Source organism: Natator depressus, chromosome 10, assembly GCF_965152275.1.
Source record: "Natator depressus isolate rNatDep1 chromosome 10, rNatDep2.hap1, whole genome shotgun sequence".
In the NCBI taxonomy this organism is placed as follows: domain Eukaryota; kingdom Metazoa; phylum Chordata; order Testudines; family Cheloniidae; genus Natator; species Natator depressus.
The window spans coordinates 17,297,542-17,324,577 of record NC_134243.1 but is presented as its reverse complement, the minus strand read 5'-3'; the positions used below and the strand labels follow the sequence as shown (position 1 = coordinate 17,324,577).

Genomic DNA, 27,036 nt, shown 5'->3' with positions numbered 1-27,036 from the left:
TGCACTCAGATGTATGTAACACAATGATACACCGATCACAAATGACAATCCAGGCAAGGCATAGGTTTTACTGAAGTACTTTACTGCTCCTTCAGAATTCCTAGTTGTGTTTGTAACTTGAAATGCTAACGCAAAATACAGTACTGGGCTAGATCTTCAGCTGGTGTAACTTGTCATAGTTCCAGTGGCTTCAATGAAGCTATGACAAGTTACACCAGCTGAGGATATGACCCAGTATCTCATAGGGCCCACTGGGCTCAGACTTCTCTACTAGATACCACCACATTTAAATACTGATATTGCTAGCGGGGTTCTAACATGGTTTTCCTGAACTTGAGGACTTTTCTGTCTGAGAACCATTATATTGGTGTTATTCAATTTTTACCCTTTGTGCAGTGTAATTATTTGTAGTAGAATTGGCAGGCACAGTTCTCAAGAACAGGGAAAAAAATTTCCAGGGAAATCATGTTAGAATGCCGCTGCTGCTAACTGTATAACCAACTGTCTGATCCCGCTGTGGACAGGACTTTACAGATAGGGTCAAAGTCTACCCTCCATCTGTCTTCATATGTGCAAGCACATTCATAGAAATTAGAGAGAGATTAGCTGGATCATGATCCCTGTGATCTAGTATAAAGTATAGATACTTTAGAACTGTTCATTTAGGATTCATCTACACAGCGTCATTGTAGAGCGCTCTAATGTGTTGTGCTATGACTATCCCATATCGACCCTGCTGGCGTGAACTGAAAAAGACTTAGTTCACATTAATATAGTTCTGTTTGAAGCAGGACTACATCAGTGTAACCAAGGTACCTTTTCATTCATGCCAGCAGGGTGTACATGAGGCAATTAAAGTGCAACATGTTAGAGCACTCTAAATTCACACCTCTGTAATCTGGACTGCAGTGACATGTAGACAAGTGATAGTGAAAAAATGTGTTGGGAGCCCTGAGTTTGTTGGTTAATTTAACTTTCCCCATTCCAATTCATGGAACATGCTTACATGGAGTTCGTTTTAACACAAGGCGTGAACGAAATAGCCAGAAATTCTGAACGCAAGTTTCCCCTGATAAATTCAGGTAGCTATGTTGAAATGGAAATTTTTGAATAATCTGACCATTTCATAATTCATAATGTGGAAAAAAGTTCTGTTAGTTTAATTGTTTTATATTTAACTGTTCTTTTTAATTAGGTAGAGTTTATCATACTAATGTGCTTATATGAAAACATAATGAGTTCCGGAATAAAAAGCTTGTTATTCTCAAGCAGTATCCTGCATTAGATATGACATTTTAAAACCATCTGAATTTAAAGAGCATTTAATAATTTTATTACCCGTAGAACTTCGATTCTGCTGTAAATGATTAACCACATGCAGTTCCTACAATAACTGATATTGTCAAAGAACTTCTATAGCTATTGCTAATCCCAAAACTGTTCTGTTTTCCATAATACAACACATGCTATTTTATGAAGTTGTTTAATTATAAAGTAATCTGTGCTTTGTAATTGTGAGTGGAATTTATAACAGCCAGGTCATTAATTTAATGTGCTGCAATTATTTTTTCACTGATGTTTATTCTGCATTCTGCAAGTCATGAGCTTACTACCCTAGATGGACAGCATGAAAATTCCTTGCATTTTCTTCCTTGTGCTTGCAACCTGTGCCCTGAGATGTTCACCTGTTTGTATCTTAAAATCCTTCCCTGGGAACTTTAGCTTGAGGATGAATACTTGTGAGAGGAAAATGTTCCTCAGAACATTGTCTTCTAAGAAGGCCAGCTCCATTCTCAGCTGTAAATGTCCATTACTAATGATTATCATTGGTTTCAGAGTAACAGCCGTGTTAGTCTGTATTCTCAAAAAGAAAAGGAGTACTTGTGGCACCTTAGCGACTAACCAATTTATTTGAGCATAAGCTTTCGTGAGTTACAGCTCACTTCATCGGATGCATGCTGTGGAAAGTGTAGAAGATCTTATTATATACACACAAAAAGCATGAAAAAATACCTCCTCCCACCCCACTCTCCTGCTGGTAATAGCTTATCTAAAGTGATCACTCTCCTTACAATGTGTATGATAATCAAGTTGGGCCATTTCCAGCACAAATCCAGGTTTTCTCACACACCCCCCCCACACACACAAACTCTCTCTCCTGCTGGTAATAGCTTATCCAAAGTGACCACGCTCCTTACATTGTGTATGATAATCAAGGTGGGCCATTTCCAGCACAAATCCAGGGTTTAACAAGAACGTCTGGGGGGGGGGGGGCGTGTTAGGAAAAAACAAGGGGAAATAGGCTACCTTGCATAATAACTAAGCCACTCCCAGTCTCTATTCAAGCCTAAGTTAATTGTATCCAATTTGCAAATGAATTCCAATTCAGCAGTTTCTGGCTTGAGTCTGGATTTGAAGTTTTTTTGTTGTAAAATAGCGACTTTCATGTCTGTAATCGCGTGACCAGAGAGATTGAAGTGTTCTCCGACTGGTTTATGAATGTTATAATTCTTGACATCTGATTTGTGTCCATTTACTCTTTTACGTAGAGACTGTCCAGTTTGACCAATGTACATGGCAGCGGGGCATTGCTGACACATGATGGCATATATCACATTGGTGGATGTGCAGGTGAACGAGCCTCTGATAGGGTGGCTGATGTGATTAGGCCCTGTGATGGTGTCCCCTGAATAGATATGTGGGCACAGTTGGCAACGGGCTTTGTTGCAAGGATAGGTTCCTGGATTAGTGGTTCTGTTGTGTGGTATGTGGTTGCTGGTGAGTATTTGCTTCAGGTTGGGGGGCTGTCTGTAGGCAAGGACTGGCCTGTCTCCCAAGATTTGTGAGAGTGTTGGGTCATCCTTCAGGACAGGTTGTAGATCCTTAATAATGCGTTGGAGGGGTTTTAGTTGGGGGCTGAAGGTGACGGCTAGTGGCGTTCTGTTATTTTCTTTGTTAGGCCTGTCCTGTAGTAGGTGACTTCTGGGAACTCTTCTGGCTCTATCAATCTGTTTCTTCACTTTCGCAGGTGGGTATTGTAGTTGTAAGGAGAGTGGTCACTTTGGATAAGCTATTACCAGCAGGAGAGTGAGTTTGTGTGTGTGTGGGGGGTGTGTGTGTGAAAAAATCTGGATTTGTGCTGGAAATGGCCCATCTTGATTATCATACACATTGTAAGGAGAGTGGTCACTTTAGATAAGCTATTACCAGCAGGAGAGTGGGGTGGGAGGAGGTATTTTTTCATGCTTTTTGTGTGTATATAATAAGATCTTCTACACTTTCCACAGCATGCATCCGATGAAGTGAGCTGTAACTCACGAAAGCTTATGCTCAAATAAATTGGTTAGTCTCTAAGGTGCCACAAGTACTCCTTTTCTTTCTCCTTACAATGTGTATGATGATCAAGATGGGCCATTTCCAGCACAAATCCAGGTTTTCTCCCCCCACCCCCCCACAAAAACCCACTCTCCTGTTGGTAATAGCTTATCTAAAGTGATCACTCTCCTTACAATGTGTATGATAATCAAGGTGGGCCATTTAGATAAGCTATTACCAACAGGAGAGTGGGGTTTTTTTTGGGGGGGGGGTTGGGGGGGAGAAAACCTGGATTTGTGCTGGAAATGGCCCACCTTGATTATCATACACATTGTAAGGAGAGTGATCACTTTAGATAAGCTATTACCAGCAGGAGAGTGGGGTGTGGGGAGAGAAAACCTTTTGTAGTGATAAACACCCATTTTTTCATGGTCTGTGTGTATAAAAACATCTTCTGTATTTTCCACAGTATGCATCTGATGAAGTGAGCTGTAGCTCACGAAAGCTTATGCTCAAATAAATTGGTTAGTCTCTAAGGTGCCACAAGTACTCCTGTTCTTTTAATGATTATCATTGTGACCATTGTGGTTACAATATCATTGTCATAAGCCCTTTGGTTCCAACTTTGCACAGTTTATTTTCCTTATATTTTCTTTGCAGTATGCCCATAGTGTACTATGCATTCAGGCTGTGATCATGCAGGCTTTTCCCATGTGCTGGACCTCTGCACTTGGGTAGAACCCCACTGATTTCAGTTGGGCTCCATGTGGCCTCCTCTATGGGATTTGTTGCAGGCTTAATGCCTTTACGATTTTTGTAATGATGCTGAATATAAAAAAAAGTGATTGCATATATTGAAGAGTTCCTCATGTAACCATATCTTAGATTCCTTAACCCCCCCCCCGCCCCACACTTGGAAGACTATTAAGTGTGTAATTGAGCTTCTTAGTTTTTCTAAAAATGTGTGAATGTATAGAATTGCTTCCTATTTTTAACTACATATGTGCATGCATTGCATGGTAGTTTTAAAAAGATACAGTCAAGGTGACATTGTAATTATATTTTTGTAGTGAAACATTCTGATAATGTATGTTAAACACCTGCTAGAACTGCAGTCAGAACTGGAGCAGACTACCAATAAAAGGCGATCAAAGGGTACCAAATGATTTTTTCCACTAGATTTATTTTAACACATACGTAGTTATATGCATACAGTATGGATGTGTGTATAAATATTAAATAGTGCCATTGTAATTAGATTTCATCTTCCTCTCTTCAGTATTCCTGGTGAAAACAGGAACGTATGAACTCATTTTATGCAACAACCATGCAGCCAACTCCACCCAAGGGTTCTGGGTGAGGGTATTTTCAGCTGTTGTATTGGATTTGTGGCATAAAACAGACTTTCTCACATTACACTGAGTCAAACTCTTCTAGGACAGATACAGTGTTAAATTGCACCCATCCATCCATTTGTTTGTTTGTCGATTCATTCACTCTGAATGATATATTTTAAAACCTTGTGATAAGAATTGTTCAAAAAAAATTGAACAAAGTCCAGCATGCAGAAGGTTGGTAGCATATTGTTTACTTCAACAAAATGTGCTAATTTGTAAACTCACTTTGCAGCTAGAAGCTGTATTTTTTATTTGGTGATAATTATCCTATCGTATGATTTTATCAGGACACATGCACCCAGGATATATATAGCATGTGCTTAAGTCCCATTGACTTCAAGACAGAACTTCAGTGGAACTTAAATGATGCATAGCTTTTCTGTCACCCCACTGTATAGGGGGCAAATTTCAGATTTTATGAATGAGGCTCTATTTTTAACATTGAGGCAAAATGTAATTATAATGATTATAATGTAGCTGGATATTTCAGGACTTGGTGCTGGTGTCTCTTCCTCCAGTTGTCCATCACACTCATATTGGAATATATTTTCATTATAGTACTTGAAGAGCTAAATTCACAGCATGTGTTAGCATCAAGAATTTTCACTGACTATGTGCATCAAATAGTAGCAGGTAGCGTTGGGTAAATTTTTAACTGGATACTTTAGGAGACAGGCTCATGACTATAATTAACAAAAACTATGATGAATGGCAGCCACTGCAGCAGTTCTAGACATCTACATGAAGTTCTAGACATCTACATCTACATGATTGTAAACAACAACACCAGTAGGTTGCATTTGACAATGAAAGGCAGGTTTGAGTCTGAGGTCAGTCAATGGAAGTTCACTGTTTTTTCTTCCACAATATAAGTAGAATTTTTTGAGAACACCATGATGGAAATCAGAGAGGCTGTGAAGCACCAATTAAGGATGAATTGGATGCATACAACTCAGTAAAAAAAAACCTTGAAAATTACAGCCATCATAACAACTAATCATTCTTTCAATGGAATTTTCCAAAATATTTCCGATATGAATTCTTTCAAACCTTCCTGTGTTATGTCAAAGACTGCTCTGGATCTAAAGATGACTGTGTATGTGGGGGTATATATACGTACTATTGTGTTGTTATTGGCTATGAGGTATCATGAGTTGCTACATTCAACTAGAAACAGGCAAGGTACTCTACATTTAGGACATGTTGAGAGCAGAAGTGGAGTTTGCATCATTGAAGTACACATTTCAGTATCACTACTGGGTCCAGGGTAGTTCTGTGATCTCTTTTGTTGAAGTCTTCAGTCATGTCAAATTATGCCAATTTATTATAAAGGCTGTACAGATTCACCATATATGCATTAATATTTATACTGCAGTCTTACACAGAAAGGTCACGGTTTTGTTTGCCAGCCTACACAGCTGCCTCAAGGATATTTTATAGCTGTGCATGTGCACACTTCATTTTGCAGTGTAAAATAACACAGTGCATCAGGAAAATTTACATTTATATATATAATATGCATGTGTATCTGTGCAATAGTGCAGTAGGGTTCTTGTTTTAATAGCTGAAGGAAAGGGGATTAGATGAAACGTTCAATAACTGAATACGTAAAAACTAAAAAATAAATCCATCACAGATACATTCTCCTCTTCCAGCAGGCTTAGCTGGGATATAAGGAAAACTTTGGCAAAACCTGCTTCGATTTTCTTCTAGCACCTGTGGAATTCCGTAGACATTAGTCATGGTTTTAAAATGGTTCAGTTTTTATCTGCTTTTTTTGCACACTGTATTTTTGAAGAACACAAATATGGATCATTCTGGAATATCTGAGAACTGCGGCTCCAAAAATGCCATTAGAATCTATAAGCAACCCCCATAATGTGATGTATTTCAAATGTTGTCTCTTAATAAATTCCCCTGTATTACAGATTAACAAAATATAGGGCCAACTTCTGCCCTCAATAACACCCGTGTAATTCCATTTATGTCAATTGCCCAGAATTTGCATTTCTGAAGGGAACATTAGAATTTGATCCAGCATGTTTGCTAATCCATTTTAAATGACTTAAGCTGAGTGTTTGTGTTCTGGGCACATTTTTCAGTGTGTTAGCATTTATATTATCTCATCAAAGCATGGAAGCTTTTTACATGGCTAACTGCCATGGATATCAATGAGAGTTATGCATATATGTCTCCTGCTTATTGATGGAAAAACAAGCCCCTAAATTAGGATCATACTAGTCAGAGAGAGAAAACAGCTATTCAATTCAGTGGGCACTCACTGTTGCACAGAAAACAGGAAGGCTCCCAGCACACAGAAGGGGGGCATGATGGGACCCAGGAGGCAGCATTCAGCTGCAGAATCAGCGGAGCTGAGATGCAGCGTCCTTCAGCTGGGCAACTCTGCGCTTGCAGAAACAGGGGGGCAGGGGGAGAGTGGAATGTAACCCCGTGTGCCCCCATGCATCACCTCTGTTGGGGAGGAAATCCCACCAAAAAACTTCGCCCGTGGTTGTCCCTGGACCGCCCCCTCCCCAGCACGACTTCCCTGCCCTTTTCCAGCAGGGAAGCACAGGAATTCGGCCCGGGGAGGGTGTTTTCTGCACGCAGTCCCACAGAATTCCCCCAGGAGTAAAACACACAGTACTGCAATGGCACAGCTGCACCGATGCAGCTGTGCCACCATAGCGCTCAGTGAAGACACTTCCTACACCGACAGGAGAGCTTCTCCTGTCAGCCTAGGTACTCCATTTCCCCAAGAGGTGGTAGCTAGGTAGACAGGAGGAGCCCTCCCGCTGACATAGCACTGTCTACACCAGGGGTGTGGTCAGTATAACTGCATTGCTCAGGGTGTGGCTTTTCCACTCACCTGAGTGACATAGTTATACCAACATAAGTCTGTAGTGTAGACAAAGCCTTAATCTTTCCAAGTTAATATACTGTAAAGATAAAAAGAGAAGGCTGGTATGTCAGTATCACAGCATGCTACCTTGTAACATACTCCTTTGCTTCCTAGGCCAGTGGGGACTGAGAATACAGCAAAAAGAGTGTGATCAGCCCCTGGGGAGGAAATACTTTATGGTTCTCTTGGGTGAGCCCTCTGTCAGTTAGGAGCTCTGGTATTAATGGGCATGTTCAGCTGTCCTTTCAGGTCACTGTGAAATGAGGCCTTTGGAAAGGGGAGAATCTTAAGAATCACAGATGACCTTGCATCCTCAGTCAGCTGAATAAGAGAAAACTTCCAACGCTATTGAAAATGTTCTACCCAACTGCCTTCCTAGCAATACATCATGACAACATTGTTTTAGGAGCACATTTTCAAAAGCAACCCATAAAATTGTGCCCATTATTTGTCACCTTTTGATTTTCATGCATATAAAAACATGGAGTTGTGAATGCAGCCTGTGTTTGCACATGCAGATAGCATAGCTATGTATCTACCCAGTTTATATGCACAACCATAGGATGCATGCAGAAGTCAGAGTTTCAGGCATGCAAAATCTTGGCCTCTGAAATTTTCATCTCTACTTTTTCATCTCTAAGATAGGACCCTTTGAAAATATCGACCTGAAGCAGGGGTACTGGAAGAATTTTTATAGTAGGGGTGGTGAGAGCCATTGAACCAAATTGTAAACCCTGTATATAATGGAAAACATTTCAAGCCGGGGGTACAGCAGCACCTCTAGTTCCAGCACCCTATGACCTGAAGGGTTGTATGCAATGAACAGTAAGAGAAATGGACTGCGTGCTGTGGCAATTACATTTAATCAAAGAGCTGCTTTCATACTGAAAAAATGGAAACATTTCCATTATCTATATTTAAACTAATTTGCAGTAGATATGGAGAGAAGATTTCCTTTGCACTCTGCCAATTTTTTCAGCAAGAAAAGTTTTCTCCTTTATCCCTTTTATTACCTTCACCCATCTGTCCACGTATTGAATTCATTAAATTTAGGTTAAGGAAATCACAGGCCAGATCTACGCACAATAGTTGCACTGGTTTAACTAAAGCTGTGATTTTGCACTGATTTACTTAAACTGGTGCAACTTTGTGTGTGGACAGTCTTTTATCGATTGAAACCTGGCTTACATCAGTTTAGCTTCTCCAGGTTACTTAATTGCACCTCCAAATACTTAACAGGGCCAATTAAACTAATATATCCATGTCCATGCACAAAGGTGCACTGGTTTAACTAAATCATTGCAACATCACCACTTAGTTAAACCAGTGAGCTTTGTGTGTAGACCAGGACACAGCATTTGTAGGAACAAAAACTTTGATAGCCCAAATAAAGGATTACATTTCACAATAAGAATAAAACCTAACTTTAGTATTCTATAACTACATTTAAATTCATAATAAATGTTTATTGCTACATTACAATAAATATTCATTGAAATATTGTATTTTTAACCTTCTTATTTAGTTAGGGTTGCAAACAGTGTTGAAAGTAATGATAAAGAAAATAGCTTTTAAAACTGCAAGCTGTAGAATAGCTTTTAGAAAATGCTAACTCAGGCAGTAATGTGATTCGGTTGACACTACTAGAATGATCAGCATACCTTCCATCAAAATATCTGCCAAATAATCTGTAGTGTGAGCTAAAAATCAGTTTTGTTGTGTAGTATCTATCAGTACATGGAATATAAACTTGATTTCAGGAGTACCCATTGGACAAATATTTACATTTTTATGAAGCTATATTTATGTATTCCTGGCATCTGTCCCAATGAATGTATCAAAAAAGGAAGCACGAGTTATGAATTTAACCATTTGTATAATTTAACATAATTTAACATTTTAAAATGTGTTCTTATTTATTCTGTTTTCAAAGGAAATAGAGTGATGGAAATTAAAACAAGATTTCAGGGAAATCTTGTAAACCACATTAATTATTATTTGGCCAAACACTGAAGTTCTTTTTATTCAGTTCTTACTGGGGCAAAACTCCAGTGAGAGTTTGTCTGAATAAGGAAGGAGGCCTGGATCCACAAAGGAAATTAGGCATTGCAACACTGAGTGGTGTTGTACTTCTAGGCCCTAGAAAATCACTGGAACAACAATGAGATCCACAAAGCCTGGATTAAGCACTAGGCTCTGTATATAATGAATGAGGAGAGATAGGCACCTAACAATGGGATCCACAAAAGCCAGCATGCTAGCCAATGAGAGATGCCAATGAGAGGGGTGTGTCCTAAGCCTCACCGCTCTCTCTGAGTTCGGGTCCTAAGGGTTTGTCTACAAGATCGGCCCAGCTGTGCCTCTGTAGCACTTGAGTGTGGACACTACTTACACCAGGGGTTCGCAAACTGGGGGTTGGGACCCCTCAGGGGTTCATGAGGTTATTACATGGGGGGTCGTAAGCTGTCAGCCTCCACCCCAAACCCCGCTTTCCCTCCAGCATTTATAATGGTGTTAAGTATATAAAAAAGTGTTTTTAATTTATAAGGGGGGTCGCACTCAGAAGCTTGCTTTGTGAAAGGGGTCACCAGTACAAAAGTTTGAGAACCACTGACCTACACCAACAGGAGGGATTCCCCTGTCAGTATTGGTAATCCACCTCCCCGAGAGGCAGTAGCTAGGTTGACAGAATTCTTCTGTCAGCCTAGCACTGTCTACATGGGGACTTATGTCAGCTTAACTATGCTCTTCAGGGGTATGGATTTTTCACACCCCTGAGCGATGTAGTTATGATGACCTAATTACCCAGTGTAGATCAGGCTGCAGGGAGGTTCTTATCTACTTGCACTCCGCAGCTGGACCTCTTGCAATCCCCATTCCTGGAATCAGGTGGCTTAGGCACCTAAATAGTTCTTATAGGAAACATTGGCAAATGAGGAGTAGGTAACACCTCCCTTATAACTTCTAGCCCAGTGGTTAGAATACTTACTTGGGATGTGGAAGAACCAGGCTCAATTTCCCCCTCTGCTGAGGGGGGGAAGGATTTGAACAGTGGTCTCCCACCTCTTGAGAGTGCCCTAACCACTGGGCTATGGGATAGTCTGATATGGGGCTCCTTCAGGCTCTCCTGTTGAAACTGTCACACTTTGGATAAATAGTCGAGGAGTGATTGGATCAGGGGGCTGGACCCTGGGTCTCTCACATCCCCAGTGAGCACCCTAACCCCCCGGCTAGGGAGTTCATCTCACTCTCTGGCCCAGTGACATTTAAGTATTTATCCAAAGTGAAACAGCTTCAATAGGTGAGATTGAGGGAGCCCACATGAGACTATTTTGTAGCCCAAGTAATTAGGTCATTCCCCTGAGAGGTGGGAGAAACCCCCTCTGTTCAAATCCTTTCTCCCCATCAAGCAGAAGAGGGAATTGGACCTGGCTCTCCCACCTCCCAGGTGAGTGCTCTAACCACTGGGTTAAAAGTTATAAGGGACGTGGCTCCTCCTCTGGGTAGATTTTGAATGAGGCCCAGTTTGGTGGGTGATCAGAGCATGTCTACTGCATTGGGCCCTCAGACGAGATAGGCATGACCCCCACTATCTTCCCCTGGTTTGAGGAGTGCGCTGGGTCTTAGAGATGAAATAGGCATCTGATTGCCTAGAGTGAGGAAGTAGTGTGCATGGCCAGAGGCAGGAACTTTTACAGTAAAAATGTCGGCACTTAAGGAGTTGGGCAGCAGCCGAGAGCAGGTTTTGTGGACCACAGCGATGCCTAAATGTGGAATTTAGGCAGGGGTGAAAGTAAAGCCAAAGACTTACCGGTACGGGGGCCGACTCCGGCCCCCAGAAAGGGCGGGGCTTCAGGCAGAAGGGGCAGAGCTGGGGGTCAGCGTTCCCCAGCCAGCCCTTTTAAATTGCCAGCCCAGGGGCAGCTGCTCCTTTTGGTCGGCAGCCAGGAGGGGGGCGGCAAAAGGGGCAATGACATTAAAGTGCTGCTGCGGGAGCTCTTTAATGTTGCTGCCCCTTTTGCTCCCCCCTGTCGGCAGCCCTGCCAGTAGGGACCCAGCAGGGCTGACTGGGGGCGCAAAAAGGGCAGCGACTTAGTCAGCTTTTGACCAGTACCAGCACATACCAGCTTACTTTCATCCCTGAATTTAGGGATCTGTATCTGGGGCTTAGGTGCCAGCCCTTGCCCTGAAGTCTATGGTAGCTTTTTCATTGGCTCCAGCGGGAGCAGAATCAATCCCTGAGAAAGGATTTCAGGTTTGTCTCTGGCTCCTCATGTACTGCAAGTTCCACCTCCAAATTCTTCTTCTTTATTGTAAAACCTCTGAATGGGCTTGCTCCAGCCTATCTCATGCCTTTGGGCTAAATTTAGAGGAAACTAAATTGGCATAATTTACCAATTCCCAGCCTTGGATTAAGGCAGTCTGCCCTCCCCCTCTTGGGCTCCATCCCAACACTGTCTACCCACACTTGGACTGTAGGTGGTATGTCCCATCCCATATATAGTGACTATCTGAGCTATCGTTTGAGGCTGTCTGCAGACTCAGGAAGTTGTCACTGCATCGGTTATACTCAGTTAATGTTTTCAAGCTTTTCTTCACAACCGCAAGGGCTAGAAACTTGTGGGGGGGGTAATTAAAGCTTAGATTCTGATGTAATCACTTGATTCCAGGGGTAGATGCTAGCTGGCTCCTTAATTCCCCACCCCATGGTTCTTCCTAGAGTGCTTATGTGTTAATCCAGCCCTGCCATACCTTCTTTCATGTATGGTTTTACCAGGATAGAATTCCTCGACTCCCCCAGATTTACTTTTTTAGTTACATCTACTTTCACTCACACCCACTTCCCAATGGTAATTTACATCCCCTTACAAATGACCTCTGAAATTGACCCACTAAGTCTCAAGCAGTCAACGTGGATATAACTCACATGCTGAGGAGCCAAAAGAGAGGAATGTAGCAGTTACCAGGAGGGCATAAGGATGGAAATGTTAAAATAAGCGTACTTTAACATATATGTCCGTATACCTTACTCTCACACTTTTACTCACAGATTGGTAAATGGGTGCGAGTGAGTCTAATTTTCACTTAATTTACACGTCACCTCTGAATTTTGCTCCTTGTTGCTGCCTGATCTGCTCCCTGTCAGCTCTACTGATCTAGTGCCAGCTTCTGATCTTTCATACAATCTCTTTGCTTTGAGTCCAAAAGCTTTCTCTGCAGCTCCTACCATCTGGAACAATCATCCCATATTTCTCCACTGACTCTCCGTCTATTTCAAATCTTATTAGAAAACATCTCTTTTCTTCCTTGTCTGTACCATTTTAATTTCTCTCTCTCTCGGTTTTATTTTGACTTTCTTTCTGTTTCTGTTGTTTAACTCTGCAAAGTGTTTTGGGATGCAGTTAGTATGAAAACATGGCATGAAAGTGACTAGAAAATAGAGTGGTGTTTCTTTGTACTGAGTATTATCCTGACAGGTGTATGCTATACTGTCATGCTAGAGTGCCCTCACAATCCAAGGTAGGGACTTGAATAAACTTCAGTTGGTCTTTAATTCTGAGACACTATTTTCCTTCTAAAATGCTGGGTATAGAGAACTTCCCTAGTGGTCAAGAGGACAACCTGATAGCTCCTTCTGGAGAACAAAATGTCATCTTGTTAATGAAAATTACTGTAAATACTTTAATTTTGTACAACACCTAGCCCAATAGCACCCTGTCTCTAGGTCCTACAGTAATACAAATAATAACAAATTAGAGGGGGCCACAGAGTTGCATTCAGGTCTGGATTAGGAGTAGACTAGGGTACGAGTTTGAGTCTTGAGGGTGAATCAGGGGTAGGATTTGAAGTTAGATTAGAACTAGTCAACATTTTTCCGTATCTGTTTTTGTGAAAAAATTTGGTTTCTCAAAAATCCAAAAATATTTCAGTTTTTTTAAATTTTGGAATGACAACCCCAAAAATTTCAAAGAAATGATTCAATATAAAATGAAAAAAAAAATGGTGAAAATTTTCAAAGGAAAAAGCCCTTTACTAACCAACTTTAGTTTAGCTTCAACACCCCTGAAGTTTGGAGACGTGTTTTGGAGAGATTTTTGCTTACTTTCTATTTAGCAGAACATAAAAGTCTCCTGAGAGGATGGGACAGCAGTAGCTGGGCTTCTACTTCATTTGAAAATATTGTCCCCCACTGACTTCATTACTCAGATAGCTAAAATTATTTTAATTGGAGCCTCGTTAAACAAGTGTATTAAATCTATAGCTGCTTTCATGTTATCAGTGATTAAAACTGGCAGGATGTGACACAGAGACAGCATCATCCTTTGTGATTTCCTTTCTTTCCCAGCATGCCTTTATGGGGCTAGCCCTTTCCATTATGCCAGAGCTAAAAAGCTGTAGCCATAAGATAGCCATTTTAGAACTGGCTATGGTTTGCTGTATCTTCCTGTTTCCTACCTGGTAAGTGCTCTTAGCTCCTGTCATGTTTTTTATTCCCAAGGGATAATGTTCTTTCATACAGGTCCTGAGATATGGTTGAAGACCAGATTGTATTTTTAAAGCACAGATCTTCATTGCGGTGGTGCTCTGTACCAGTTTGAGTTCCACTGACTGGTGCAGGGGAAGGGGTTGGGAGCGCAGTGACAGCAGCTGGGGCTGGCACCTATGCAGGAAGGTTCAAGAGATTAAGGTTCCTTAAGTGTACAAGAGGGGAACATATATGCCAGGGCTAGGAACAAGCTGATCCTGAGCCTCATAAAACCTGAGCAATGTACTAAGAAGGAGAAGCATAGCTGTGACAGTATTGGAAACAAACAAGTATGTGTTGTGCAATGTAAGGATTTTAAAGACATTTGGTCTTTATTTTTGGAAATGTCTGAAGCCTTTATTCATCACTGGCATATGCAATATACCATGCTGACATTCTTGTCTGTTACGCTGGTTCTCTTTGTGCTGGTGTGCTTTTGGAAAAACAACTGGTTCTCTGTACCAGGTGTAGAGGTTTGTATCTTTCTTGTTTTTCCACTCGCTCTCTTTCTTTCCTCCTCTCCTTGTTTTGTAAAGTATCACAAAAAAGCATTTTTCTTGGGGAAAAAAGTTAGAAGAAATGATATATTTATTTCATCTGTGAACATTTTTGAACCAGCAGCTAAAACAAATTAATCAAATATGTTATTTGTGTGAGATAACTTTACATGATGAAGACTCTCAATGTGTGATAAAGCAACCTGCACAGCAGGTAACTTTCTGCTTTCTAGACACAGAACAGAATGTTCCTTTATGTGCAATTTGGTTTCATATCTATATTTCTTTGGAGAGTGCAGCTGCATTAATATCACCAGAAATAGTTGCTTTCTTCTGCCTTGTTACTCTTCTGTATTGAGATATTTTAAATGAAATGTCTTAAGGCAACTATCGGGAAACAGAATAGGATACGCTGCAGTTTACAATCTCTCTCATGGTACTTCAGGGACAGGTGATTGTGATCTTAATTCATTAATGATCTGGAAGATGTAGTTAATAGCACAGCAATGAAATGCACAGGTGATATTAAATTGGAATGAACTGCAAACACCAATGGGAACAGACAAATAATACAAAGGGCCCTAGGGAGGTTAGAAACTTGGGCAGAAAATAATAAAATGAAATTATTGAGAAAATGCAAGCTATACCATTCGCTGGTGTTGGGAGACTAGGACTACAGATATTCCAGGAAAGGGAGAAACATTGAAAGTAGCTAACCTGAATGAACCCTAGTTTGGGGTGATAGGCAGCAAATTAGATGTTTGCACCAGGATGTGGCAACAGCAAAGATCAACGTAATTTGAATCTGCATTATGTCACAGACCAGAGAAGTAACAGTCACTCTTTACACCGCTCTGGTGCAGCTGCACTGAATCATGAGGAGAGATTTGCAAAATGAAATATATCTGCAGATGCTAAGACAAGTAAGGAGGACATACATCTGCACATATTTGAAGGGTGTAAATACAAAGGATAGAGAAGGTTTGTTGAGTGTGGTACATTGGAGGGTGGGGAAGAGAAATCAGTGAAATTAGGAAAGGGAAAATAATGTATGCTGAAAAAACTTCCAGACTCCAAAAGCTGCACATAAGTAGGAATGTGAGCTTATACATGTGCCTAAATCGATCAGCGTTAATGGAGCCATTTACACCGTGTTTGCAGGATTGGATCATTACACTGGGGAATAGTGGAAGGGCGGCATAGTTTGGGACACTTTTAACTAGACTGAATACATTAAAATGTACTGTAGATAACAGTCCTGCATTGGCAAAAGAAAGAGCCTGGATGACCCTTAATTTTTAAGATACAGTATTTACAGATAATCTGATTTCTAAACTTTTCCTAAAACAAAAGCTCTATATTCAGAATTGTTTAAAATGGGCTTCATAAAAGCAATCGTTTGCAATGGAAAAAATAAGCAAAATTCGCTTTTACATTAGACCAAAAAAGCCTTACAAACCTCTTTGACACTAAAGAATAATCCAAGAACAAAGCAGTGTTGATAGCTGTGTATGTGGTGTTTACATCAAGCTAATTCAAAATGCTTGAGATGCTTAGAAAGTTTAATTTTGGCAGTAACAGCTGAGAATGTGATAAAAGTCATAAGACTCCTGATGTGGAGTCTGCTGTATTGGTCCACACCTCTGAGTCAGATGTCTTCGGAAAGCTAAAACCCTTGCAAGTTTACATTAGTCATGGCTGAAAAAACTAAAAGCGATAGTTTAGACAGATGACAGCTAGACATGTGATCCCCTGAGTGGTACAGAGTCCGAGTAATATTGCAACTACTAAGTACACAAAGTAGCTTTCCGATACAAACATTCTATTTTTCCCCCAATGTCTTTGCTCGAGGCTACGTGTCATTCTGCAACCTTGGCAAGACAGTGTTCCTTGATGTCTTCTTAATGTTGACCTGCAAAGGGAAAAAAGAGCTTGTGCCTTTTTGTGATGCAGAGAGAAGGCTGAAATAAATACAATTTAAAAAAAAAAAAAAAAAGGTGGGGGAGAGGGTGCTAGTGGTGGGGGAGCGTTCTCGGTTTTTACATCTGTTTTCTCTGGAAGACCAGAGAACTAGTGAAACTGCAACATGATGAAGCTACAAGCGGAACAGCTGAAAGGGAAAGAGATTTTTTTTTGATCATTTCGAGGTTTTGTTTTAGTTCTTGGTCGTCAACCCCACTCCAACATGTATAAACGCTTGGGGAAAAGGCTGAACACCCCTGCCTCTGCGGTTAAGGTGTGAGGGCTCACAATAGCTATTTAATACCTCCAACAAAGCCTGCAAGAAAACCAGACTTGATATTTTAACAGTTAAAAAACAAGCAGGAAAATAAAATAAAACTACCAGCACCACCCTTTATGGCCACCTTCATAAATGATAAGGAAGCAAAACAGTGCAAATCACCAATTAAAAAAAAAAAACGTCAATACTTTCCTGGACTCCACAAACAGTAAATGGTTTTACAACACTGAATTGTGTTTTACAAAATGTAAACCAATTAAAAAAAAACACAAAATCAAATATTTCCTTTTGATTCCATAAATATTTGGAATATTCCAATGTGCATTTCCAGAACTCTTCTTAATGTGTTTGGCAGGATGTAAAATGTGGGTGGGAAGAAGGGGTAACGTAGTGATTATCAAATGCAGAGCTTTGGTACTGCTCGTGCTTCGACAGGCTACAAACTACTGTAGAGCTTTGCCATGTTATTTATAGAGAACCAGTGATGTGCATGGTACATTACAGAGAATACATATTGTTAGCTGCTAAATTCCACTTGGTGCTAGGGCCCACATTTTGCACTATGGTTAATGAGCAGTGGGTGATGCTTCTGCCTGCTCATGTATCTTGTGCCTGAGAGTATAAATAGGGACTGGAGAGGGTCTGGCATATTTTCTATGTAGTAGAAATTTCTGCAGTATGGTTGTCTCATAGGTGTAAATGCAGTTTCTGTGAAACCTCATCAGCAGACTTGGTAAAGGGACACTCCTGTTTTCTGCCCAAGTTGGCTCCCTTCCATTTTCCCCAGTTGCAGAAGTCTCCCCTCCACCCCCCTGCACCATTTATTGTAGTAGCACCTCTCCTCCCCCTTCCCAATTCTGTCCAGCTCTCCCTTGCTGGCCTGCATCCCTCCCTTTTCACCTCCCCTCCATTTCCAGACTCTCTCCTGTTTTTCCTTCCCCATTATATACACACAACCCATCTGTATTGCTCAGGTGCTCTGACTGTCTTTGTTCTGGATTTTTCTTCTCTCTGTCCAGACTCTTCTTTGCCATAGTGACTAGATTTTCATCCTACCTGTTTAGGCTTATGTTAGTTTTCCAGAAACAAATCTATTCTCTTGCTGTGGGTTTCTTTCTGGGCAATATAGAATGCTGATCTCAGGTCACAGATTCCTCTGTGAGAGGATAATGGGATGTGATTAGGAATTGTTACAGTCTCATCATTATGCATGCTTCGATTCCGATGAAGTGAGCTGTAGCTCACGAAAGCTTATGCTCAAATAAACTGGTTAGTCTCTAAGGTGCCACAAGTCCTCCTTTTCTTTTTGCGAATACAGACTAACACAGCTGCTGCTCTGAAACCTGTCACTTTAAGATGTTCATCTGCTCCTTTTCTTCCAACATTTTTATGGATGTGTTGCTGCTTATAGACTTTGAATTGTACAGAGACTCTCCAAAATGCAAGTATGTTGGAAGAATGTTCCTGCTGTTTTTGTTAGATGCCAAATCTAAAATCAATGGTCCCTCTCCTAAAATAACCTCTGAAATGCACACATTAAAAAAGATTAAGAGAAACTCAGTGCTCCACATGGAAAAGTGACTCCAAAGTTACTGAGAATTGAGGGAAAGGTGCATGGTTTAGAGAAATTGTCTTAAGAAAACCTGAAAAAATCTGCTGTATGCCTCATATTTTACTGGTTTTTTTCAGGCAACATCAGTGGAGAACACTAGCCAGCTAATTCATATATCTCAAAATTTTCAGCCATTCCACCTCCACTGTCAGCTAGTTTCTATAGTAAGGTGTGTCTGTGTTTGTCTCTGTATCTATGTATCAGATCTGGGTCCCTTAAATAGTTGTAGGCTTGATCCTAGGTGGAGAAGTCAATTTCCCTTGAATTGTTTGTGTCGCTTAAAGGAATGAAGGCCCAGGGCAAGTGTGATGCATATGAATGGAATGGAATTCCAGAAACATCATGAGTAAATCTAGTTGCCTTAAAGCAGACAGGGCTGCAAACTGCTTTTAAATAATGATTCTATCTTGAGAATGTCAGTGCAAATGGTGTGTGGAGTCCTGTGAGGTGCCAAGTACCCTCCACTCCCACTGCTGTCACTGGCCACTGAGGGTACTCAGCACCTAGCATTGTTGGTCAGTTAGCCTAAACCAGTTTCTATGTCTCTACACTACAGACTGTGTCAGCATCATTTATGTCGCTTGGGTGTGAAAAAAACACCCCCCTCAGCAACATGAGCCCTCATCAGCACAGTGCTATGTTGGCATGAGAAAATCTCCGTCCGACATAGCTTTTTCCACTTGTGGAGGTGGTTTTATGCAGACGGGAGAGCTCTGTATGCATAGATGTAAGACTAAACAGTCTTAAAGCCAAATATAAGCACTTTACAATCCTGCTACTCCTTTTACATGTTGTGTTGGATCGTCACCTTTGGAGTGTTCAACAGGAGGTGCTGCTTTGGATTCATTAATAAGTGGCATATCTGTGGGCCCAACTTCTAGGTTATAAAATGTTTCCTTCACAATATCAGTTTCCTGTCACTGTTGGTCGAGAATCTCTTGAAGTGAAAGGTTTTACCAGTAGTAGTCTAGCTGGAGACTTCTAAGATCAAGGAGCTAAAAAATAAATATTTAAAAAGTCACTGTCTCTTTAAAAACCAAGTCTTGTTCCAGCATGACTGCTAGCAACTCCAGTTTCATGTTCAGGCTGCTTTGGCATTTCACTGGCATGCTAGGATGATATTCCGTTCTATATATATTTTATACTAAGCCCCTGCTAATAAGCTAGACAAAATAGCTTTTCTTTAATGGGACTTAATTTCCTTATAGTCTTATTGTCCCACAGTCTGTCAAATCTGTGGCATTTTTCATTATCACTTTCAAATGTTTCAGTTGCTAACTGTAATTCTCCTATTCCCTATGATTTTAAAAAAAACCACAACGGTATGGGTGTGCAAACCTTTTGTATTCCTAGGATATTGTCTAACACTAGTTATACTGTGAAGTAGTGTATGAAGTAGGTCATACCTTGTTCGTTGTTTTACTGAAACAACCAAATCTTCAATCAGAACATTTCAGTCTTGACTCGGAATTTGTGTGCTAGGATTGCCCATAAAAAATGACCTCCTTTGTCTCATATAAGTGGTAAAGATGTATGTACTTAATGCATAACTAAATAGGGCACAAATGTTACTATTATCCTGAAGTTTTAAGCATGCAGTTGTGAGTTTTGCAGCTACAAAACTCCACTGAGTGCTTTGAATTTCCTCCTTTGGCTTTACATGTTTCAGTGGGCACCTAACAAATTCAAAGTCAGTCCTTCCCTTGCCATCTGTGTGTAAGTATTACAGCACATAGGTGGTACAGTATGTAAAATGACCCACAGTTCTAAGAACATAACAGTAGCCATACTGATACATAACCATGTTTTTTATGTAGCTCAGTACCAAGTAGTGATAAACCTGCTCATTCAAAGCCTGCTCCTGCTCCCATCCAAGTCAACTGCAGAATTCCTAATTGACTTCCATTACTGGTGGAGCAGGATTGCATGAATTACAAAATGCCTTAGTACCATGGGGATTAAAGAGGTTCTGATGTATATTTTAAAATATGGGCCTTTATTAATCAGTAGAAGGATAGAAATCCAGTACTGACAACTCTAAAATGGCATAACAATTTAAAACTGTGTAACAAATGTGATTTTGAAATATGGAAGATATGAAACCCTGAAAAAATGGGAGTAATATTGAGAGGTATTATACCAGTGCTACCAACCCCAAACACTCAAAAATCACGAGTCAAGCCTTAAAAAATTGAGATTGTCTTAATTATGAGATTTTATTTTTAAGATTTGAGATTTTATTTGTCCTCTGGAGTCTGAGCCTTTAGATTACATTCATGTCACATTTTCAAGCTCTCCTTTTCAACCATGAAGACTAGAAACTTACTTTAAAAAAACAAAAACCTAAGATTCTCATTATTATTTATTATTTGTATTATGGTAGCCCCAGTCAGGGACTAGGAAACCATTTTGTACAAACACAGAACAAAAAAGAGGATCCCTGTCTCTAGTAGTTGATGTTTAAGAAAAGCACCAAATATCCTGAGATTCAGGATAAAAACCATAAGTTGCAACATTGTGTAACAGAAGTAAGATTTCGATAGTGTTGGTGTAACTACATTTCTTAAACTAGCTGCTGTTCCTTTCTGAGGCTGACTTTCACACCACCTGTGGCACTGAAGCCTTTTGGAGTTGTGTTACTGCCTTTAGTTGGAGCAGAATCTGCCCGTTCCATGCGGGGTCGGCTTTGTGGGTGGTACCTCAGACTTTTGCCATATATATTTAATTTTTTTAGTTGCCTGTCTGAACCAGAGCTGGGCAACTCCATTTTCTCATTCCTTTTGTTTTTCCAGACATAATGAGTGACATCTGTGCACAGCCATCATAGCCACTACAGAACTGGCATTCTCTTGCAGTTTACCCTGGGGAAATATGTCCAGAACCTCCCCCTTCCCTCCCCTGAAATTCCCAAAAAAAACCTCTCCAGTGAGCAACCTGGTCTCTCCAACACAATAGAATTGCAGTTCTGTGATGTATGTGCACTAGGGTGCCCATATTTTCCTATGCTGAATACAGGACACCTGATAAAATTATGTTTTCAAGTGAGTTCAATGGCAATCAATCAGAACTATGAAGTACGAACGTTCAAATTAACATCAAGTTGACTAAGCCTCTGTTAAAAAGAAATACTGCATAGCAGGACTCTTTTTATTTACCTTCTTATCTTTAAGGCTTTAGGGTTCACACGGGGAGGGTTGACACACACACTGGGCGTGAGGGAAGGGATGGGAGCTGCTTCCAGCCGCGGGGGAGGGATGACCAAGCTGTTTTTTGCAGGCCTATTTGAGTCGTCCCCCCCCCCCCCCCCCCCCGCGGTAAGCAGCTTGCTCTTTCCTGCCTGCAGTGTCAACACCTCTAGGCTACTGCTGGCTGCTGACATAACCCCGCTGCCAGGGCCGGCTCGAGGCACCAGCATTCCAAGCTGGTGCTTGGGGTGGCAGTTAGAAAGGGGCGGCAGAGTTTCTGCCGTGGCGGCAATTCGGCGGCGGCTCCTCTGTCCCGCCGGCCGCGGCGGCGAATCGGCGGCAGCTTCTCCCTTTTGCCGTCTGCGGTGGCAGTTTTTTTCACTGCTTGGGGCAGCAAAAACTGTAGAGCCGGCCCTGCCAGCTGCCTCCTGTCCTATCCCCCCGCCCACTAAAGTGTGGGCAGGAAGGGGTTAAGCCGTAAGGATGTGTTGTGCACCAGGGCCCAGGGAACCTGACTGCAGGGGCTTCAACAGCAGCCTGGCCAAAGAGGTGGCTCAGCAGGGGAGGGTGCCTAGGGGACAGAGCAGCCCTGCGTTCCCTGGGGGCAGGACCCAGGGTGGGGGGTGAAGATGGTGCTAAGCCAATGCCCCGGGGGCTCTGTGGAGCCTGCACATTCAGGGCATGCACAGGCAGGAAATCGCTTCCTCCTCCCCCACCAGTGCAGGGCTTTGGCACATGCAGGTCTCAGCTCCTCTTGGCCAGCACCCTGAGCTGGAGAGTCTTGGGCTTTCCCAGGGTGCCTGCCCAGTCAGAGGCAGTGGGAGAAGGAAGAAGCTTGCTAGCCAGGCCGCTGGTGAGCTGAGTGCCCCAACTGGGGGCTGGTTCTCCACACAGTTCTGGGAGTGGGACACGCCCTGTTGGGGGGGATATGGAAGCACAATGGGGCGGGAGGGGTAAAGGGGCAAAGCTGGGAGAGGACAGTGAGAGTGGGAGCACGTAAAGGGCTGATGGGTAAGCAACAGATGCGACACATGGTGTGTGTGACCTACTCACACACACCAGCCACTGCAGCTTGCAGCGCACAGCCAGTGCCAGCCGGAAATCGGATGGGGGGGCCCTGCTGGCTGAAAGCAGGCATGCAGCAGGGGCTGCACTGATGGACTAGCAGTGGGAGCGGCCAGCCCTGCATGCTGCATCTTTGCCCCGCCACCGGCCTTGAACATCCACCCCCCATTGTCAGTCACTGGACCCCACTACTCACCGCTGTGGGGAGGGCAGCTGGCGAGCAGGGATCTGGCCAGCAGCAGGACCCACCAATAGTGCTGACAATAAGATAGAAAATACGGGACAATTTGCATGTTTTAAAGAAAAAGTCGGGACACCTGCAGAAGAGCTTAAATACGGGACTGTCCCTTTTAAAATAGGACATCTGGTCACCCTGCTGTGAACGCTTTCCAGCATCATTACAGAGTGAAGCAGATGGACCAAATGGACCTGTACAACTGAGTACAATTTGTTTTTAAAACAATTTGTAAAAAAGCTAGAAAACCTATAAGGGGGCTAAACATGCTCCCACTGAATGCAATGGCAAGCCTCCCATTGACTTCTGTAGGAGCAGGATCCCGCACCTAATTAGTATGCTTGTAAGCAGTTCATGTTCACATGATGTATTCCCTTTAAATATCTTGGTTATCTGGGCACAATGGGCTGGATCCTCAGCTAGTGTGAATCGTCGTTGCTCCACTCCACTTGCTCTACGAGAGCGCTATGGTGATTTACACCAGCCAAGGAGCTGGCCTAGTATTTTCAAAATATTAATTGCTGTTAGTGCAGTTTGAGGACTAACTGCCTGAAAAATATATTTTTCCAAATTAAGTTTCCAGTGAAGAGGGATTTTTCCTGATCTTCCCATACATCTGAAACCCAAGGAAAGCTTCCTTTTTTGCCCACCTTAGAAGCAAGAGAATGTCTGAAGCTATTGAAATAACTCTTTGAAATCCAAATTCAGGTTGACTGCCTGTGCTGTGTATTTTAGTGTGATGAGCTTTGAAAATGTCATGCCTAAACAACATAGTCTGTGATAGAACACTGGGCACCTCTTAAATGCCTGTTTCACTTTAATGTTGAACAATATGTGTAAGGTTCAGAGTCTTCGGAAACACTTGTAAAAAGTAACCTCATAGTATTCTGGGAATATTAAACAAACTAGCTGTCCATTAGTGAATATTCCATACATGGTGCAAAACTGTTACATTCATCATAGTAACTTGGAATACATTTTTAACTAGTTTAATTTTTCTACTTAGCATCCACTAAGCCAAGTGATCTAGTATCAAAAGAAGGTCTTGTACCAACCAGTCATTGCACATGTACCAACACTGTCTTTTCCATTGTGGGTCCTGTAGCATACCTTGCAATCTCAGCCATATTTGGGTTTCTTAGAAAACTTATTTTTGAGTTTAACGCTACCAAGCGCTGAGTTTCCTCACCTCCAACAGTTTTCTGCTATGTTTGCCCACAAGCTGAGATCTTCCAGGCTGGGGAAACTTAGTCAGGAAGTTTAAATTAGAACATGGACCCATTGTGCCCAGACCTATCTGTATAAGCAAGAGGTTGGGTTTTTTATTTGCACCTCTCACTGGAGTAGTTAAGCTATACTGGACCTGAACCTTAGTTAACTTTCCTTTCATGCATACTGGCTTCCCAACATAACTGTCCTCTGTCTGGAAGAGCTGAACTCTGCAGCCCCCTTCTGAAGTACAGGCAATAGATAGTATAAAAAGTTAAATAATAAGTCTGTTAAGTTTTCTTTAAGAACAGCACAATATAGAACATTGGGTATCACAGAACTTGGCTGATTGCTTGTCTCAACAGAGAAAAATATTACAATAATCTGCATTATAGCGCTTAGAGCTTTGAAAAGGAGCTTTCACTAGAGGGTGGAGCTTCTTACTATTATGTGTGTGGGGGGAGGGGTTGTTTGTTTACTGCAGCAAGCAACCCTGTGCTCGTTGTTTGGCTGATTTATTTTTTTTTCCCCTCCAATTTGGCAGACAGTTCTATATCACATGGATCACATTCTTGTTTGCACTGACACAGAGGAAACTATTCTTTATTGACCTTGCTGTTGGCCCTAGTGACTGAAAACAACAGATAAATTTGGTGAGCTGGAAGGCTTGATCTGTCATTAGCTTTTATTTAAAAATTCGTCAAAGTCAAGAAACTCAAGAGTATGTCTACACTGCAATTAAAAACCTGCGGCTGGCCCGTGCCAGCTGAATCAGGCTTACCAGGTTCAGGCTAAGGGGCTGTTTAATTCAGACATTTTTGCTGAGGCCAGCGTTGGGACCCACCCACCCACCTCGCAGGGTCCTAGAGACCAGGCTGCAACCTGAGCCCAAATGTCTATGCCACAGTTAAACAGCTCCTTAGCCCAAGCCTTGTAAGCTTGAGTCAGCTGGCACTGGACAGCCACAGGTTTTTATTTTAACTGCAGTGTAGACATACCCTCAACTGCTTTCACCTTTGACTCCCAGTGAACAATCCTGATGACTTCTAATTAGAAGACAAATTCTGCCTTCAGTTACATAGGCACAGTGCCCATGAATGTCAGTGAGGATTGTGTACGAGGATCTGAGGACAGAACTTTTTTCAGGGAAAAAGATGCTATGCATTTCTAAAAATAATGATTGTTTCGTTACTCGTTTATGAGGCAGGCAGTGTGCTTACAATAGAAACGTAGAAATGACTTCAATTCCTGTGTGTGTTGCAGAAAGTTAAACATTTAATATTTTTGTTTTTACATGGTTGCAGTGGGAAGCAAATTAGACTCAGAAGAACCAATACCAAATCGTTCTGGAGTTTCGATTTTGTTTGTTCCATCAACACCGCAAAATACAGAGCTCATGGACTGAGTTTCTTGTATGGTTATCTGATTTGGAAATTCTCCTAGAGTTACATGCTTGCTTTAATATGTGAAGTGTTGTACATCAAGAAGGGCCACATAAGGACCTGGTTCTGCAGTCATTCAGCACATCAGGGACAAAAATACAGCCCAGGCATAAATGAACACTATGAAGTCAGTGGAACTGTGCCCCCTTAAAACAAGAGCCGAGTTTGGCCAAAGGCTTCATGCCCAGTCCTAAACACTCAGGCAAAAGTTTCCAGCTAGATAGAAAACTCCCACTGAAATAAATGGCGGTTCTGCCCATACAAGATCTGGGTGTAAAATGAAAGGGCAGATTCTCAGCTGCTGTAAATGGGTATAGCTCCCTTGGCTTCAGTGGAGCTATAATAATTTACACCAGCTAAGAATCTACCCCAAGGGCCCAAAGTGTCAGATATGCTGTGCATCCACAACTCCAGCGGAAGTCAGTGAGACCTAGGGTTGCTCAGCCCTAAAAACAGTCTGACGGCCTCGTGTTGTCACTTGTCTGTGCCAAGAGAGTATGACGATACATGATTAAAGCAAAATGGTAGCAGTTTAGACCCATTTTTGCATAGGTATAGGTAACTACAGAAGGTGCAAGGCAATGGGCATGCAGGCCCTGAGTAAGGGCCTCACAGTTTGCCCCACTATCCATTTCGTTTCCCTGGTGGATATGTCATCGGTGGGCCTTTTGCACCTGATTAAATGTCACATTTAGAAAAGCAATGCACAGAGTTGACAAATTTAAGTCTGACAAAAATCTCATTGACTTAAATGGTGCCAGATAAGATGTATAATCAAAACTAATATTGGTACCATTTCACCTAATGTCACCAACTTGGTGGGATACTCCAAGACTAATTTTGCCTCTAATATCAGTAGGCTATGGGGTATTTAAAGATTAAGGTAAACTATAACTCCAAGTTACCACAAATCTTGTAAGTAAATAGTAATGCCTTTATTTTTTGTTAAGAACAGCATTTTGAAAATAAAACATTTGCCCATGCTTTACAACCTTTTTAATTTTGTATACTTATATACAGTCATTATGGTACACATTGATTGTCTTGAAAATCCTTCAGAGGTGTACTTAAGATATCAGTATGCAACAACCAGCGGAAAAAAAAAGGTACGTTATAAAACACACATTAATACATTTAATAAATATATATTATCTATCAAAAATGAGCCTTAGCTCTCCTCAGTTAATAAAAAGCACCTGCTGAGTAATCTTGTAAGCTGGTAGAATAGTCCAATTTTTTAATTATAAAAGTTACAGCACTCCCTTTTGCACAGCCTTTAGTTAGACTCAAACACAGCCAGCCACGATTCCTGTCTGATACTAAATACAAACTAGTGAGCTCTGCAACAGTTGACATCTACCTTATTTATAGAAACAACTGTGTGCACTTAGGGCTCCATCCTATCAGGT

General features: G+C 41.6%; 1 protein-coding gene across 2 annotated transcripts in view; it reads left to right on the top strand.

Moving 5' to 3' along the window:
* IQCK (IQ motif containing K) overlaps positions 1 to 26,717 on the top strand; it is an 84,496-nt gene extending 57,779 nt beyond the window's left edge. For both annotated transcript variants that reach the window (XM_074965352.1, XM_074965350.1), the window contains exon 9: positions 25,490 to 26,717. In XM_074965352.1, coding sequence (XP_074821453.1) covers positions 25,490 to 25,590 — 101 coding nt within the window. In that variant the 3' untranslated portion in view covers positions 25,591 to 26,717. The remainder of the gene's footprint in view (positions 1 to 25,489) is intronic.
* Positions 26,718 to 27,036: the final 319 nt, after the last annotated feature.